This window comes from Pollicipes pollicipes, unplaced genomic scaffold, assembly GCF_011947565.3.
Source record: "Pollicipes pollicipes isolate AB1234 unplaced genomic scaffold, Ppol_2.1 Scaffold_6138;HRSCAF=7277_pilon_pilon_pilon, whole genome shotgun sequence".
Lineage (NCBI taxonomy): Eukaryota > Metazoa > Arthropoda > Thecostraca > Pollicipedomorpha > Pollicipedidae > Pollicipes > Pollicipes pollicipes.
This window is the reverse complement of record NW_023596818.1, coordinates 20,383,719-20,401,334: the sequence shown is the minus strand read 5'-3', so window position 1 is coordinate 20,401,334 and position 17,616 is coordinate 20,383,719. Positions and strand designations below refer to the sequence as shown.

Here is a 17,616-nt window from a genome sequence, read left to right as displayed (position 1 = left end):
AATCCACGCCCAAACCACGTTGTTTATTAACCTCACTTCGCTCTTAAGATGCTTCTCTTCAGGGGCTTCACTGGATGCCTAAGTAGCAGGACAAATAGTCATATACTTTCACAGGACAGGTATGACAGCACAAACAACAAATATGACAACCATAAAAACAGCATTTGTGCGGCACATGCCGATCGTGAGGTCGGTAGGTGCCGTCACGTGCCAGGTCACCTCGACCTGGAGACAGGCCTGCATTTGGTCGCTTATGAGATCTCTATTTGTCTTCAGTACTTAGCAAAACGATGCTCCACATTACTGCCAGATTAACGAAAATATTGGGTCCCAAAAATGAGGATCAGAGCAAATTCGAAAACGGCCCCTGAGGACCCACCTTAATTTTTGCCATTTTCAAAGCATGGTTTGTGCTTTGCATTGTTGCTTTCAGAAAGTTTGATGTCTTGTTCTCACATTCCAGGCGTTGTCTCTTTTCGCCGTTTCGAAATGGTCCAAAAATGTACTATTGTTCTATGGTGTGAAAATCTGTGACATCGCTCCAACCAGGACTGTTTCAGATAGACAATTAATCGCAGTTACCTGTGTTGCGAATTTTGATCTTCCAGAGTCTATGTAAGGACGAAGGTGATTGCTTCCGTGACTTAAAACTACCTCAGAAACTACTGAAAGGTATGTCAAGACGTCATGTAGTGGCTGCACCTGGAACGACGCGTCGTCAGATGACGAGGGCGCGGTAGGTCATGACGTCATGTAGTGGCTGCACCTGGAACGACGCGTCGTCAGATGACGAGGGCGCGGTAGGTCATGACGTCATGTAGTGGCTGCACCTGGAACGACGCGTCGTCAGATGACGAGGGCGCGGTAGGTCATGACGTCATGTAGTGGCTGCGCCTGGAGCGACGCGTCGTCAGATGATTAGGGCGGGGTATCTCATGACGTCATGTAGTGACTGTGCTTGGAGCGACGCGTCGTCAGATGATTAGGGCGTGGTATCTCATGACGCCATGTAGTGACTGCGCCTAGAGCGACGCGTCGTCAGATGATGAGGGCTAACGTCTTGTGGTATCATGAAACCTGATCCAAAGTTAAGCACGTATAACCGTCCGCCCGCTGTTTTCGCTACGGCAGTAAAACAAAGGGTTAAGCGCATACTATGTTTACATTTTGGGAGGGTTTGGCATCTATCTGGTAAGGAGCACAGGGTTGTAGGTTTCAGTATATCTCTCGTAGCCAACGCTGTGCATACTAGCGTTCCATGTGGCAGATGTTGTACTTGTCCGAAATTGGACATTAATGACATGTCTTGTCGAACAATGTGCGAGCTTTGAATTCCGAAATGTTATAAATTCGCGAATTTGAAGGCTTGTGAAATATGCGTTTATGGCTTTGGGTGCAGACGAAAACAAATATGGCCTGGCTTTTACCGCTGCTCATTGTTACGGTAATAAGACTCGCGCCCTGCAGCAAGCAAGCTGTGACGCGGCGGCTCTCAGATTAGATCCGGCATTATCACCTACACATTGGCCTCCGTTCCATCACTTCCGTTCCGCGCTGGCGGTTTGTTATGGGTCTGTTTTGAAGTGGTTGATGTACACTTCTGTCTTAACACGCGCTCGGGTGGGGGTCAAATTGGCCCGGCGCGGCGTGGCCGCGCCATATTTTGCATGGCTGTAGACAATTGAATAGCGGATCGTTTGTTATGCAACAGTTTAGATGCACCTTGTAAGGTCGCTGACTGGCAGGTCTAAGCCAGGCCATGATTTCAGCGAAGACAATTTCTAGGGAATCGCTCAATCTGATGCAGCAACGAAGTGTTAGACGAAGTCATACATCTCTGAGATGCTTTCTTTGGCAACACAAATATTGAATGAGCAAATTACGTTGACCTAAGGTCAGTTATCAAGGTCAGGCGGGGGTCAAAACCAACCTGTTTTATTATTATTGGGCATGCTGTGTGGGATAGTTTCTGGTGCTCATTTCGAATTCATTGATGACAGAAACCGCATTATACATCTTCCATGAGCTTCTTAGAGGTCAGAACAAGTCATTGACCTGAGATGACCCAGTTCGACACTTTGTTTTAAGGAACATATTCCCTAGCGCAATCTTTGTCTCTTATTCAAATTCAAAACTCAGAGCAGTCTTGTATGATTTTGGTCACCATAACCTCCAAAAGGTCAAACAAGGTCACTGACCTTAAATGATCTTGTGACCTTTTGCTTAGCAACAGTTATCTTGGTTTTGGGGGCACTTTGGAGGCCAACCTGAAATTTGACCTTATTTGACCCGAAGGTCATGATCTAGGAACCTCAGAATCTGACCTAAGGGATTTCACGTACAGGTCAACACACCCTGTTAATTTGGTGTCTCTGGTTTTTGTAGTTTCCGAGATATGGGGGGGGGGGGGGTCAAACAGACCCCCACCCGAGCGAAGGGTATCCAGCCGGCCACCCGGCGCGTGTTAACTACAAATGGCTGACACGTATCACATATCACGATGGCACTTACTGCGGGTTGTTGTCCGCATATATTTGTCCAGGCAGCAGTTATCTGTGCAGTCCGCAATCCGTAACGCATGCGCACCGACCTCAGCCCTGAGTTATAGGTGTGTCGTATTTACCAGATGCTCATTTGAAAGTGAGATCGTGGTAAAGCAGCTGTGGTCTAGGATGCCAAAAACGAGGAAGGCAGAACACCGGGCGTTAACAAATACAAGATCGTGGTGCTGGGCTCTACATACGCGAACGCAGGCATGCACGCAGGTCTGAATGGAGGCCTTGCTGTCACGCGGACGCAGCCCTCTCGAGGCTGGTCTGTGTTCGACTGCCAGCGATGCTTCAGTGATAGTTGGCTGTCGGCGCCTCGTTCACAATCATCTTAATTAATCAGTCAATCAATATATATATATATATATATATATATATATATAGATCAAAGATGTATAGAAATAAATAAGATGTATAACGATATCACCAATCGATCGGTATATACGGTTGTTTCATGCGCCTCTGCGGGCTCCAGCGCAGCCGGTGCACCGCGTGCGGAGAGCGGAGCGATAATAGGCGGCAGTGGCTGGACGCCGAGGTCAGCTGGACGCCGAGGCCAGCCGGCGCGCAGCTCGGCTGTCTTCCTAATCTCTCCCCATCCCCGGCTGCCACTGATTGGTCGGACCGCTTTGGGGTCAGACGTGGGTCACCATATCGCGGTGGAAGACGGCGGCCGGCGCTGTCTGGGGTAAGGGTTGGCGAGGTGTCCGTGCCGAAACCGCTTCCCCAGGCCCTGACCGGGCCTGGTAGGATTAGACCCGCGGTAAGTTTTTCTTGATAGGTGCTTGATCATATGTCTGTTTCGATGCGTACTCGAGTTGGGGAGCCCAGATGTCAGTCTCGACTTTGCTCGAGCATTCTCATTCCGAATATGAATTCTGCAAGTCATGCCGGCTGTCGTTTGTCATTCTTCAACACTCAGAATGTCATGCCATGACTAAGTCAAGAGCTCTGCAATAGTTTTTCTATCAATGTTGTTTTTCAAAAGCTCTGTTACGTGCTTAAGTCTTGGCGCCGATATGAAACCTTAATTTTAATTTGACTGTTTGCCGACCCCATCAAAATTATTTAAATTTTTGCCACCTTTTCTGTTGTGAATTCCACCATGACGGCACGAATTTTACCTAATAAGCGTAGTGACGATTGTTGTGATGGAAAGATGTGCTCACATGCGGTTTGTGCCGCCGTTTAAACCCGTACTGTGGAACCAGGGTGTATTGGATCACGTGCCTGGAACATATACAGGAGGTGGCTGTTGCGGTTCGTGGACAGGATGGCTCGCTAGTTGACCAATGGCTGACTTCGTTACGCAGTGTTGGCTGAATCTATGGAATGTTTGGGATTGTGAGGCTCGGACCCTCTCCACGAATGGATAATTTCCCCGCTGTCGTGTCACGAACTTGATGTACCGGAAAGTTCGGCGCGTTTACTTTGGTGCCGATGGAATTGTGCGTTATTTATGAATTCTGAGAATCGAGTTTGACGTTTATTTTTGACCGGTGTCGTTTTTCCAGGTGGTTTTTGGCCTGTGTTCCCTGTAAAGTTGTGGGTGGCTGCGAGGAGAACGTGGGGACCAGCGGACGCTTGGGCTCTGAAGCGTTCTTCAGTACTGTCTGTGCACTGGGGAGGACGTATGACCGAAAAGTCTGCCCCCTCCCCCTCCCGTTCTTAGAAATACCCACCATCCTAAACGGTATGCGAGCCAACAACCATGAGGAAGACGGCCAAGAGTGTCGCGCTCCATCATCCAGTGGGCTATCCGAGAACTTAATCGGTATAGGTGAGGCTTTCCATCCACGTTTGAGGGGCAGGTGCCCACCAATGTTTCCGGTTTCTTACAGGGACCGAAAACTTTTTGGGGAAGAGCTGACCTTCAGCTGTACTGCATCCTTTTCTCAACGATTTCACAAAATTGATTTGCTGAGCGTGCGGGATAGTGTCGTGTTGGCGCCCGCAGACCACACTTCCTGTGACGTCAATGTGAAGGACCTGCCGCTGAAGGTAAGTGTCAGGATGTGTCCAGTATGTTTCAGTGCGTCGACACCTATTATTCTACCCTTCCTTTTAGATGAGAGGATGTAGCCGGCAGTGCAGAGCACTCCTGGGGCAGTGAAATCCGCAAGTCTTTCACATGGATATCTTCCGTCGACAGGTTGAGGTCAGGCACTGCCACAACACTTTTCTAGCTTGCTTCCACGGTGATTCGGCCAATACTTGCCTAACGGAAAACGCACGGCGATGAACTTGCAGGCGGAATTTGTGAATGTATGGGCACGGCCTTAACCACGCAGCGTGTTGAAGGAATGTGCGCACCCCTCGCAGAAAGTGGTGGATATGCGAAACGACACGAACAACACAAAGCACTCTTTGTCCCCTTTGAGACGTTCGTAACGCGTGTGCCGTCAGTATGTCAATATGTCGTGATGTCAATAGGAATGGGAAGTGGGAAGTGGGAAGTTGACATTGGTTCCGTTGCCGGATGCATACAGCTTTTCATGACAATTTTAATTGTTTTTGATGTTTGGGAGCAGTCACTGGAGATGACCAGCGGAATGAAGTCGCGCGCTGTCACTACCCGTGTCAGCAGGAATACATGCGGTGTCCTCTACTAAACGACACGCTGCATTTCCCGACGTGCTCTGGGACGTATTTATCCATGTAGTTTTTCCTCATGACTTTTCCACATGATGCACTCGCGTAATGCGACAGATTCCACGCAGACTGCGCGACCCTGACTAGTCCTATCCCTGGCATTGATGGTGGGATGCTCGTCCCAGTGCAGTCCAGCACAATGTCATGCCGGTGCGGTGCAGAGCCGGTGGCACTACGGCTATGGGCTTGGAGGCTGGCCATTCGCCCTCGTTGTGAGCGAGTACGGAAGCGTGGTAGCCACGACATGTGATAGCTACTACGTCCGGCAGCTTGTGTCAGTGGCGGCAGCTCGCGTAGCGTGATGGCGCGAGCGGGAGAAGACGCACCCCGCTCCATGCGGCTGCTGAGCGGCGGAGCGGCCCGTTTCGAGCCATGCCGTGTCAGGTGTTGCCAATCTGTCGTCTCGACGGGACTGAGCGTCCACCGCCGCGGATTCCTGCGAGAGCCATTTGGAAGGACGGTGAACGAGCCTCCCCAGGTGTTTACTTGTCAACTCGAATTCGAACGTTTATCCGCCCTAGTGGTTACGGTTTCTCTGCTCGTACGTCCGGTACCTGTCTGGCCGTAGTATTTGCTGGGGATATCCGCTCGAGGGAGGGAAGGGGGTGGGGGGGGGGGGGGGGGGCGCGAGGAGGCAACGCCATCCTCCCGCAGAGCGTCCCGATTCTGCAGGACCGTGCAGGAACTTCTTGCGATGCCACACGAGAGAGGGCCTCTGCCACGGTGCAAGCGGGCCCACGGAGCCTTGACGTTGGCAGTTTGGAGGCCCCACAGTCCAACTGACAGCCGTGTTCCAGGCCGCCGTGGCGCCGCCTGGCGGGACTCCCGGTGACTTGGCTGGGCCGGCGGAGCGCGAGCCGCTGCCGACGGCGCGCTCGTCCGGCCACCATTGATCGTCTGATGCAACCGTTCGGCGCACGCCGCTCCATGACGCGCGCGCGTCTTGCCAATGTGACCTTGACGGTGTTTTGGCGCGAATGGCAAGGTCGTCCGCCAGAAAGGCTGCGTTGTGGTGGCGCGCCTCCGGTGGCCCGAAGACCCGCGCGCTCCCGCTGGTGAGGAAGCGACGGTCCATGGCCGCTGGGGTACGTACCACTCCCTCTGCCCTGACGATCCGTGGCCACTGGGATACGTACCACTCCCTCTGTCCTGACGGTCTGTGGCTGCTGGGGTAAGTACCACTTCCTCTGCCCTGACGGTCCGTGGCCACTGGGATACGTACCACTCCCTCTGCCCTGACGGTCCGTGGCCGCTGGGATACGTACCACTCCCTCTGCCCTGACGGTCCGTGGCCGCTGGGGTACGTACCACTTCCTCTGCCCTGACGGTCCGTGGCCACTGGGATACGTACCACTCCTTCTGCCCTGACGGTCCGTGGCCGCTGGGGTAAGTACCACTTCCCCTGCCCTGACGGTCCGTGGCCACTGGGATGCGTACCACTCCCTCTGCCCTGACGGTCAGTGGCCGCTGGGGTAAGTACCACTCCCTCTGCCCTGACGGTCCGTGGCCACTGGGATACGTACCACTCCCTCTGCCCTGACGGTCCGTGGCCGCTGGGGTACGTACCACTTCCTCTGCCCTGACGGTCCGTGGTCCCGGGGTTAGGTACCGCGCCTTTTGCCCTGACGTACCACGGCCGGTGGCGCACTTTGAGGTACGTGCCTTGGCCGGTACCCTAGCGTACCACTGCCGCTGGGGTACGCTGTGGTACGTGCCCTGACTGGTACCCTGCGTACCACGGTCGCCGGGGTATATGCTGTTATCTGCGGTGGCCGCTGGCACGACATCAGCTGTAGGTGCCGTGCCAGATTGGCCTGGGACAGCACGGGCTCTGGGGTCCGCACCTGCTCCGCTGTCAGCTCTGACGCGGTCTGGCGTTGGGGGCGGGACATGGCGTGTGCTCGTGCTGGGAGACCCCTCTGTCGCCGCCCGGATACGACAGGTGTAGAGGACCACCAGACGTGCGTCTTTTTTAACAAGGTGTGGGAACCTGGTATCTGCCCGTGTTTGCTGAAATGCGCGAGTTCCCACTCAAGGGCAGTCTATGGAGTAATTTGGCGCATTCCTTTTAAAATTATGCGCTTTATCATCCGAGATCGTTTTCACGTTTGGTTTTTGTGTTGGTTGGACTTAAGTGGGCGCCTTCCATTTGAACTCATCCGATTCATCATCTGGGATGGTTGTCACGTTTCTTTTTTCTGTTCATGGTCCAGCTGTGCGATTGTTCCCCATCTTAGCTCCTCGTCGACTCCCTTCTTCCACGCTTGCCCCTCGTCGGCTTCCTTCTTCCACGCTCACGGTGGACACTGAAGCGTGGATTGGCTGTAATCTGTGGCCGATCAACAACATGGCGCTTGACATGCCCTTGTTTTAACTATGGTAGTGGTAGTAGTAATTAGGGCTTTCGGGTGCTTGGGCCGCGCGGTTAGACAGCGCCCGACGTTTTACTATGCATTCTTGGTCAGTGACGGCTGAGGGGTGAACGCTACAGTTAACGCATGCCATTTATCATTCATAGACCAACGGGGCACGACCGTCGGCCGTGCGAGCTCGTTACAAGCGGCAGATAACCAGGCCGACACCTATCTTTAGGTGCCGATGGTGTTGTGGTTGACGCGTCTGCGTTAGCCACTGCGCGTCGGGGAGACCAGAGGTACGGGGTTCGATTCAACGCGGTGCCCGCCCTTCCCACCAGGGTGAGAGGCAGGCGGCGCCATATAGCCCCAGCAGCCGAGTGGGTCATGAAGCCCCAATGACGACGACGATGATGACGATGCCTGTATTCCGCGACATGAGTCTGAGGAAGTGTGTGGTGCTCGTTCTCCATCATCGCCATACCACCCTGTTGCACTGCATTTCCGAGGTTCCAGCGCCACCGCGTGCTAACGCGCGGCATTCACGTCGCTACACGCGCCTTCTGCCAGTCCGGACCACATGACTGTCACGTGACCCTGGCGGGTTACCTGGGCAGATGTACATGGATTTTCGAGCGCGGCTTCACGCCGGCCGATGGGGCTTCACACCGGCCGGCGCCCGCGCCGACGTGGCAGCAGTCGCTGCTCCTCGGTCGATGACACTGGACGCTGTACCATGTAGCGCATGGCAGACCATAACACTGAGAGCGGTCCAGCTAGAACGACCGCAAGTCTTGCTCTGCAGTGGCGTGCTTAGGGTGCCTGACGTAATACATTAACAAGTCGGCACGCCACCAGCTGCGGTCCTGACCGTCGTCAGGCCTGGCGTGGTGGCGTGCTGACCGGACCGTCTGGGAGCGGTCCCCGTGGGCGCAGCGACGCCATCCATGGTGCGTTGGCGTCCTGTGTGGCACGGCCTCTGAACGCCGCCAGCCCTGTCCCCGGCCTGTCCTCTGCCGCACGGCCTCTGAACGCCGCCAGTCCTGTCCTCGGCCTGCCCTTTGCGGCACGGCCACTGGACGCCGCCACGGGTCTGTGACCGCTGGACGGAAGCAGCACGCCCCCGACGGCCTCTCCCGCTCGCTCGCCCCCTTGTTCATCTGTGGATGGCCCTCGCTGACCGGAGGGCCCGGCTATTTCTGACGCTTTGATTAGGGGCTTGCGCGGCTGGGGTGATCCCGGAGCGGATTCCTGGGCGTGTTGCTGGTCGGCGACGTCGGCATGGACTCCGCCAGTGCCCCGGGGGCGGGTGTGTCTCTGGCGCCGTCTTTGTCCGGCGCAGTCGGGTGCGGTCCGGCTCGGTCTGGTGCAGTCCGGCGCAGTCCGGTGCCATCCGGTACAATCTGGTTCGGTCCGGTACAGTCCGATGCAGTCCGCAGCTGTCGGTCTGGCTCTCTGCTGGCTCCGGCTGCGGGTTCATGTTGCCGCTGACTGCACCTACGTCCGTCTTCGGCAATCGCAAAACCAGCAGAAGCGACCGCTTGGTCGCTGCCCTGCCTTTTTTGTTTGTCGGCAGCGTGCTGAATATTCGAGGGCGCTTGAGGAGACACCATGTATTTCAGGGCAGGACCACATTGAGCCAGGTCACATTTGTGACATTTGTGAGCGCAGCGCCAGCCATCTTTAGCGGAGCCGGGGTTAGGCGTGTGCTTTTTTGTATTGACTAGCTGTCCTATGCTGGGTATGCGCCGTGGTCGGTGAGAGGCTCATGTCAAGAAAAAGGAGGCGGTTATGTGTAGACCACAAAAGCGCCAGCTTACCGGTTCTTGGATTGGGCTGGAAGTGACCCGACAAGGTTTTTGAAAAGTTTACTTTTTGTATGAAGAGGCGCAGGCCGTGAGGATTGGCAGCACGGCACGTTACGCTATCTGCGACTATGGCTGGTGTCACCGCTGCAGCAGCCATCGCACAGCTTTCTCCAGAACGCTTGCAACCTAACGTCACGTAGAGAATGTCCGTTCAACGATTGGTTCGGATAGGTGGGTGCAAGGGGGACAGGATGCTTAGCTGGCTGGGCGGGACCACTGCTGCGGTATAGGTGGCGTCACCGGCGTCCAGTGGAGGAGGGTACCAGGTGCGTGCTGCCGTGTATGTTCAAGTGGCGTTTCCGCTGGCACAGTCCGCTGTGGTGAAGCTCATGTGATTTGTAACCCTGTCCACGAGTGGAGCTGGCGCCGTGTGCTCCACCTTATGCACCTGGGCATTTGTCCGAGCCATGCGACACCAGCTCCGCTCGTGCGGAGCTGTAACCGCGGGACGGCCGGGGACGCCGCCCGGAACTAACGCGCGCCTTTGTCCGGCAGATGGCGCGTGGCGTAGCGTGCGCGGGAGACGATGGAGCTGGAGCGGGCGCCGGAGGGGGGCGCGGCTGAGCGGTGCGACTCGCCGGCGGCGCCGTCGGCGCCGCTGTGCCTGACACTGCTGCGCTCCGCTTGCCGCGGCGTGGCGGCCGCCGACGGCCCGCTGCTGACGCCGCCGGCCGACACGACTGACGTCATCACGGACGGGCCGCGCCGCAGCCGGCCGCCGATCGAGCCGGCCGACGCCGACGCCTTCTTCGAGTACGACCTGGACGGCGCCATGCTGGTGGCGTCCTCCGGCGGCGGCGGCCCTGTCGGCGGCGCCGACACGGGCTGTGCGCTCTCCTCGCCGACCAACGGCAGCGAGGAGCGCACTCCCAGTCCGACGGCCGACGCCGACGCTGACGCCGACGTCGATGCCGACGCTGACACCCTCCACAACGGGCTCAACGGCCACGGCGGCGGACGGCATGCTGCGGCGGAGCGCGGCGGTGCGGGGCAGCACGACAACGGCGGCGGCGGCGGAGACGACGCGCGGCGCCACCTGTACGAAAACCCACTGGCGTCGGCGCCGGTGGCGGTGCCGGGCGGCCGGCGCGTGCGTGACGTCACCAGTCAGCCGCACCAGAGCCCCAGCGAGAAGGTGGACGCCTGGCTGCTGAGCTGCGGCACCGTTGAGGACGGCCGCGACGCGAGCGAGTCGGAGCAGGAGCCGGCGCCGGCCGCCGCGCCCGGCTCGGACGACTCCGACGATGAGAGCATGGAGGACGCGCTGACCGACGCCGACGACCTGGACATCCACGAGCTGTTGAGCCGCGGCTGCGAACTGCTCGAGCTGGAGGCGCCATCGGAGGAGCCGGAGGCGGAGCGCCCCGACTCGCTGCAGCTGCAGGTGGAGGAGCCGACCGCCGCTGCCGCCCCGGGCCGAGACGAGCCGACGCCGGACGACGACGAGGGCACGGCCTCGGCCAGCGGCGCCTCGTCCGAGTTCCTGCTAGCCGACCGTCTCAAGCGCAGCTCTTCGCTGAAGTCGGGCAAGACGCCGCCGCTGACGCCCGGCCGCAAGAAGTTCGTACGCTTCGCCGACGCGCTGGGTCTGGACCTGCAGCAGGTGCGCACGTTCCGCGACGAGGTGCCGAACGTGCCGGCCGCTGCCTTCCGCGGCCTGGACGTGACCGACCTGTTCTCGGCGTCGCCCGACTCGCCGTTCCTGACGACGTTCCCGGTGGCGTTCTCGGCGCTGGGCGGCTGTGTCGGCTCGTCGCTGGACGCCGCCCAGCGCCAGCTGGTGACCATGTTCCTGCAGCCGACCAGCGGGATGGGCCTCGAGGACCGCCTGCGCCGCGACAAGGTGTGTCTGGAGCGCGTGAGCACGCACGACGACGACTGGTCGGTGCGCGGCGTGGTGCGCGTCCTCAACATGGACTACTTCAAGTCGGTGTGCGTGCGCTACACGCTCGATGAGTGGCGCACGTGGTCGGACGCCGTGGCCGCGTACGTGCCCGGCTCGTGTGACGGCCTGTCCGACCGGTTCCAGTTCCGACTCTACTGCAGCACGCTGTCGGCCGGCCAGCGGCTGCACTTCGCCGTGGTGTTCCGCTGCCAGGGCCAGGAGTTCTGGGACAACAATGGCGGCGCTGACTACACGGTGCTCAGCGCGCTGGCCAACCACGGCTCGCCCGAGGAGTGGAGCGGCGGGCGCTTCTGACCGTTCCCATGGCAACGGCCTGAGTAGCCGCCTGCCGCTGGGCTGCCGTGCTCGGGATCGCGGCGGCTGTGCCAGGCTCGTTGCCTGGCAACGAAGGCGTTGTCCGACTTGTTGCGTAGCGCCGGTGGAGCCTCAGTTGATCTGACTGACTGCCAGAGTAGTGGCAGGCTAGCGTTACCGCGCGTTCGTGCTATGCACATGTGTTGCGTCGTTGGGCTTCGGCCAGAGTGGTTACGCGTCAGGCGGACAAGGCCATGTGACGGCGAAGAAGGCTGTGCAAGGGTGTGATAGGTGCAATACGGCAGGTCGACACTGACTGGTGAATCCTGAGGCTTCCTGTACGTGTCCTGCGTGTCCGCGCCTGCTGACGCGCCGCAGCCAGGCTAGTTGTACCTGCCGAGGCCGCGCCACCTCCCGTATAATAGTGCCAGTGGTCAGCCGTTGTTTTCATTGTCTGTTGAGGTTATCTGCGAGGCTTGCGTGCGGCCGGTTGTGATGGCGACGGCTGCCGCCAGGGGTCGCGGCGGCCGTCCGCTGCACGGAGCAGAGTTCTGCCGCACGCTCGCTGTGCTGTACTGCCGTTGTGTCCGCAGCGGCTGCCGCTCGTGACGTGGGCCGGTGCGCTAATACAGCTGTGGCCTGAGCCAGCCGTCTGTCGCTGAGGAGCAGGGGGGGGCATCCCCTCAATGGAGACACCGTCCGCGAGGCGCTCCGTCCTCGCCGCGACCCGCCACGCGGCGGCGGCGTGACCTGGGCATGAGGGCGGGGGGAGGGGACGCTCGGGTGCCGTGTCATGCCAGGTGCCAGACACGTGTGCGAGGCGTGCATATATCAGCCGCTGAGTGTTACAGCTCAGACGGAGCCAGGTGCGGCATATTTGTCCACGCAGCGTCGATACAGACATGCACGAGATCCACCCAGGGCAGGGAATGTGGGCTGTGGTGAGAGACGCGCCCGAGACAACTTCGCGTACAGCCGACCGTTACGGCTCTCTCGAAATTCTGAGCATGTCCACGAATCGCTGGACTGATGAAGGGTGGAACTGGCGGCAACCACGCTTCACAGCTGGTAGATTTTAGAATGTTTCTTGCCTCCCTCTCCCCTCTCCCCCCCCCCCCCCCCCGTCCGTAAACGAAGAAGCCCAGGAAAATGCGCCAAGTATGCCCCAGTGACTTAATCGATTGGAGCGCCAGCCTTCGGATTCACCCATCTATCGCGAAACGGAATCTAGTCGCTCTGGGCGTTCGTTGTCTCTGAATGGAAGAATTTGCGGCAGGTGGCAGCGGTCGCGCTAATGGTCAGGTGACGTCACAGGACTGGAGGGACTGTACCGAACATTGAGGCACGTTAAGAGTTCGCCGCAAAATTATCCCCTGCCTTGCGATTTCACGAGCGAATGGTGGGGTCAAGTCTCACGCAATAAACGTTGTCATAGTGCGGGCGCTGATCCTGGAAATCCATTCAGGCAAAAGGCTTCGATTACATCTTTAAAGCACAAAACCCGCAGTGTGGGATATTTTGGACTGCTTTGGGTCATTCCTGGAATGCGTCGCCACAGGCCTAATGGGGCAATCTGGGATGATTGGGTAGCGGTGCGGTCATGGGTGTAATCGCAGAGGGCCGCGGGGGGGGGGGGTGGAGGCGGGAGCAATCCACCAATTTTTCCACGCGGATTTTGTTCCTTCCCAATTCAGCCCACGCAAGGCATTTGTTTTCCATTTCAAATATGCCATTTTCAGGTCAGATTGTTCTCCGACTTCAGTTCACCCCCCTCCCCCAAACACTGCTCTTTCGGTCCCAATCTCAGATGTGGACTAAATTCAGCTGTCGCATCCATGGGGCTCCCGTTGAGAAGTACAAATAGACATTTCTGATGCGTGGGTGAAACATGCGACCGCTCGGAGGCCAGGGCACGTTCAACGGTCATTACCACTCCAAGAAACGGGATAAGCCAAGGGTATCACAGCCCAGAAGTCCTTGAAATTCTGTTAGCTGTACACCGGCTGGAGAACACGCAGATGTCTTTTTTGGAACTTGAAGCCTCCACATACGTACAATTATTGTCAGCATTCCTACGTCACACCCTGAAGACACGTTTAATTAACGGCTCGCCAAGGGTGCGCTCCTGTCCCGCTTGTCGTGTAAGCCACAAATAAGTGAAATAGATGAAGAAGACAGGCTGTAAAAATAAATAAGTTCTTAAGTCGCACCAGACAGTAGAACCATTCCAGCATCCCTTCAACTTAAACAACTAAAACAGAGTATTGCAGCTCATAGAATAGCTAGAGAAGAACCGTACTCAGGCGACGGGAATTCCCGTAAAGCAGCCGCCTAGCGGTCAGAATTGGAGTCAGCGGTATCAATGCGGCGTGATTGTCTCCGGAGGTAAGACGCGATCGGAGAGGTGGATAATCGCCATATTGGTGCATCGGGGTCGTGTGTGGGCCGGCAGTTTATGTGGCATTACGCTGCTAATTGTTGTGCGCCTGTATTTTACCTTGATCATTTTTAGGGTACTTTGCGAAGCGCTGCGAAAATGTCCCTTGGACTCAATTCCAAAAGATACAAGAAATTTGCGGGCTTGTCTTCTGTGCTCGATCATCAAGCATTTCGAACAGTTTGAAGCTGATGGGTGTGACAACTGTGATGAGTTCTTGCGGATGAAAAGGAATAGAGAAAATGTCCATGACTGCACAAGTTCCAACTTTGATGGTACTATAGCTGTGATGAGTCCAGAGGACAGCTGGGTGTGTAAATGGCAAAGGATCAACCGCTTCGTCAAAGGTGTATATGCGATATCTGTCACTGGTCGCCTACCTCCTGAGATCATCAGAGACCTTAAAGCCCAGGGGATCACATACAAATCCAGAGATACCAGTCAGAGATAAATGTGCCAGATTCTGTAAACATCTGTCCAGGCAAGTATCTTATACAACCTCCATGCATGTGCTCCTGTGGGATGTGATTCATTTTTTGAGAATTGATTCACCATTGGCTTATGCTCCTTGTTAAACAATTTAGATTTGATTCATCATGGTTTTGCCTGGTATGGATTTTTTGTCAATTCACATCTCAGCTCAATGGTTCAGTCCTAGATTTCTTGATACTTACAATGTTTGCCTATTGATTTTGATGTGTTTTGGTTGTTAAATAGTTAATTCACAGCCATTTGATAATGACTGTACTGTACTGATGATGCTGAATGTGTGCTGATTTTGCAAAATTACCAACCTTAAACAAGTTCCTTTAGCATTCATATTAACATCTCAATTCAGTTCACTGTTATGAGAGCCAGTGATTTGGCTCATGGTTTACATTTAAATTATACCTAAGATAGTTAACTAGCTTATTAATTATCAAGGAAGTTATGATTCATCACTTATCAATTATTTGAGATCAGCTGAACATAACCCATTGTGAGGAACCCACCCCAACCTGGCAAAGCAGTTCCACAGATGATGGAGAATCTATCCAGTGGAATTGAATATCACATTCAATGCAGATTGATCTGTGTACAGCTTTCTAATATCACTTCAGAAATGAAGTTCTCCACTCAGATAATTTGTCATATCAAAGCTATTGAAGTGCTCAATTTGGGCTAGTGCTTCCTTCATTGCTTCATTGCTTCCATGAGTGGAACATTTTGTAACAATAGCTTTTGTTAAAATCATCATGCTTTTAAACTTGTGATATCTTCCATAAATGTTGAGCTTTCCTGTGTGCATGCATGCCTGGCCTCAGGTCACCAAGCATGAGTGGCTTCTAAATTGTAGCATTGTTTTTTATTATTGTTACATGGCTCAAGATGTTTGCCATTTTAAAACTATTCCAGATAAGAGCAGTCATTTGTCCAACATGAGGTCACAGGTGCTGCTGTATGCTGCAGTATTTGCCTTGCAAATCCATCAGCACAAAAGATTGCTTTTTCCATTATAGCATTGTGGTCCCATTGTTCTTGAGCTGTGTGGTTCCACTTGCAAGGTTTTGGCATGCTGAGGGTGCTGATATGGAAATTATAAGCATATTTACTTAAATATTGTATGTTTCATGGCATGAAATTCAACCAGTATGGCTTCTGTTGCCAAAAAAAGCATTTGTCAAAAGTGGGCATAATTTGCAATAGTTATGCATTGATGATGTTGCTGATATCTCCATTTGAAATTCAAGTCACTGTAGGCAGGTTGATGCACCTGGCACACCTTTAGAATGGATGTAACATGACATTGTCAAAGGAAGAGGGAGGAAACCTTGGTCTACTGTGTTCCATGGATTTTACTCAATCCATTGTGCTATCTTGCTTTTTGCATTGTGCTGGAGGTGAGCTGCGGCATTGACCCAATCACAGGAGGCTCCCTGACAGTGACGTGCCACCTGTTTTCAGTGTGCCTGCTGAGTGGTACTCCGTCGTCGAATCGCGCGCCGCCGCTGCCATGTCGGCTCTGTTGCCGGCGGCCCGGCTGCTGCTGTCTCCGCGGTGCGCTGCGCCGCGGCTGCTGCGCCCCACCTCCTCTGCCGCCGCCACCGCCGTGCCGCAGACGGCCGTGCTGATGCTGAACATGGGCGGGCCGGCGCGGCGCGAAGACGTGCACGACTTCCTGCTGCGCCTCTTCTCGGACACGGACATCATCAACCTGCCGATGCAGAACCGGCTGGGGCCGTGGATCGCGCGCCGCCGCACGCCCGCCATCCAGGAGAAGTACGCCGAGATCGGTGGCGGCTCGCCCATCCTGCGGTGGACCAACCTGCAGGGCGAGCTCATGTGCCGCCGGCTGGACGAGCTCTCTCCGGACACGGCGCCGCACAAGCACTTTCGTCGCCTTCCGCTACGTGCACCCGCTGACTGAGGACGCGCTGCCCGAGGTGGTGGCCAGCGGCGCGCGGCGCCTGGTGCTCTTCAGCCAGTACCCGCAGTATAGCTGCGCTACCACGGGCAGCAGCATCAACGCGCTGCACGCCTACTGCCGCGAGAACCCGCTGCCGGCCGAGCTGCGGCTGTCGGTCATCGACCGCTGGCCCACGCACCCGGGCCTGGCGCGCAGCTTCGCCGCCAACATCCACGCGGAGCTGGCCAAGCTGCCGGCCGACGCGCGTGAGAAGGTGGTGCTGCTGTTCTCGGCGCATTCGCTACCGCTGCGGGCGGTGTCGCGCGGCGACCCGTACCCGGCCGAGGTGGGCGCCACCGTGCAGGCCGTCATGGCCGAGCTGGGCCATGCCTATCCTTACCGGCTCGTCTGGCAGTCCAAGGTGGGCCCGCTGCCCTGGATGGAGCCGGCCACCGACGCCGCCATCGAGGCGATGGCCAAGCGCGGCCACAAGCACCTCATGCTCGTGCCCATCTCGTTCGTGAACGAACACATCGAGACGCTGCACGAGCTGGACATCGAGTACGCCAAGGACCTGGGCGAGAAAACGGGCGCCAGTATCTACCGCGTGCCGGCGCCCAACGACCACCCGGAGTTCATCGAGGCGCTGGCCGACATCGTCAAGACGCACCTGGAGTCGGGCGAGGGTGTGCGGCCGCAGCTGCTCATGACGTGTCCTATGTGCACCAACCCGGCCTGCTACCCGGCCAAGCGGTGGGTTGGCGAGACGGCCGGTCTCCGCTGAGGGCGTACGCGCTGCAGTGACCCTGCCCCGTACGCCCCCGGGGGGGGGGGGGGGGGGGGACGAGGCCGGCGTCTGTGGCGCCCGTCGGCTTGTGAGGGCTGGTGACGGAACTGGCGTGGTTGGCGTACTTCTGCGTTTTGGAGAGGACTTTGGGCCGGCGGCCGTGCTATCTGGTGTGAATTGGCGGCATGTCGTCATTCCGCGTGACTGAGCACGGAGTCGACCCTGGGCGTGTAAACTTCCTGTGTTGGTTCTCTCCGGTGACATGGCTATGCTCCGCTTTGGTTGCACTTCCAAGTAAACCGCGTAGAACGTTTATGGTGCGTATGTGCTCTGAGAACAATACACACGGTGTTTCTATGCGCAGTTGTGTTCGCACAACGGGT

General features: G+C 56.6%; 2 protein-coding genes across 2 annotated transcripts; both read left to right on the top strand.

Annotated features, from left to right (window-relative positions):
- The first annotated feature begins 10,133 nt into the window (after positions 1-10,133).
- On the top strand, positions 10,134-12,270 carry LOC119105740 (glycogen-binding subunit 76A). The gene has a single exon (XM_037229226.1). The coding sequence runs from the start codon at positions 10,196-10,198 to the stop codon at positions 11,621-11,623; it is 1,428 nt and encodes a 475-aa protein (XP_037085121.1). The 5' UTR covers positions 10,134-10,195; the 3' UTR covers positions 11,624-12,270.
- Positions 12,271-13,995: 1,725 nt separating this feature from the next.
- FeCH (ferrochelatase, mitochondrial) lies at positions 13,996-17,592 on the top strand. The gene is given in 3 exon segments (XM_037229230.1): positions 13,996-14,008; positions 16,005-16,431; positions 16,433-17,592. Coding segments are annotated over 2 exon segments (1,176 nt in total). The 5' UTR covers positions 13,996-14,008; positions 16,005-16,053; the 3' UTR covers positions 17,231-17,592.
- Positions 17,593-17,616: the final 24 nt, after the last annotated feature.

What these genes read in the sequence shown, in the direction of transcription:
- LOC119105740 (XM_037229226.1), top strand. Translation starts at nt 10,196, where the DNA reads ATGCTGGTGGCGTCCTCCGGCGGCGGCGGCCCTGTCGGCGGCGCCGAC.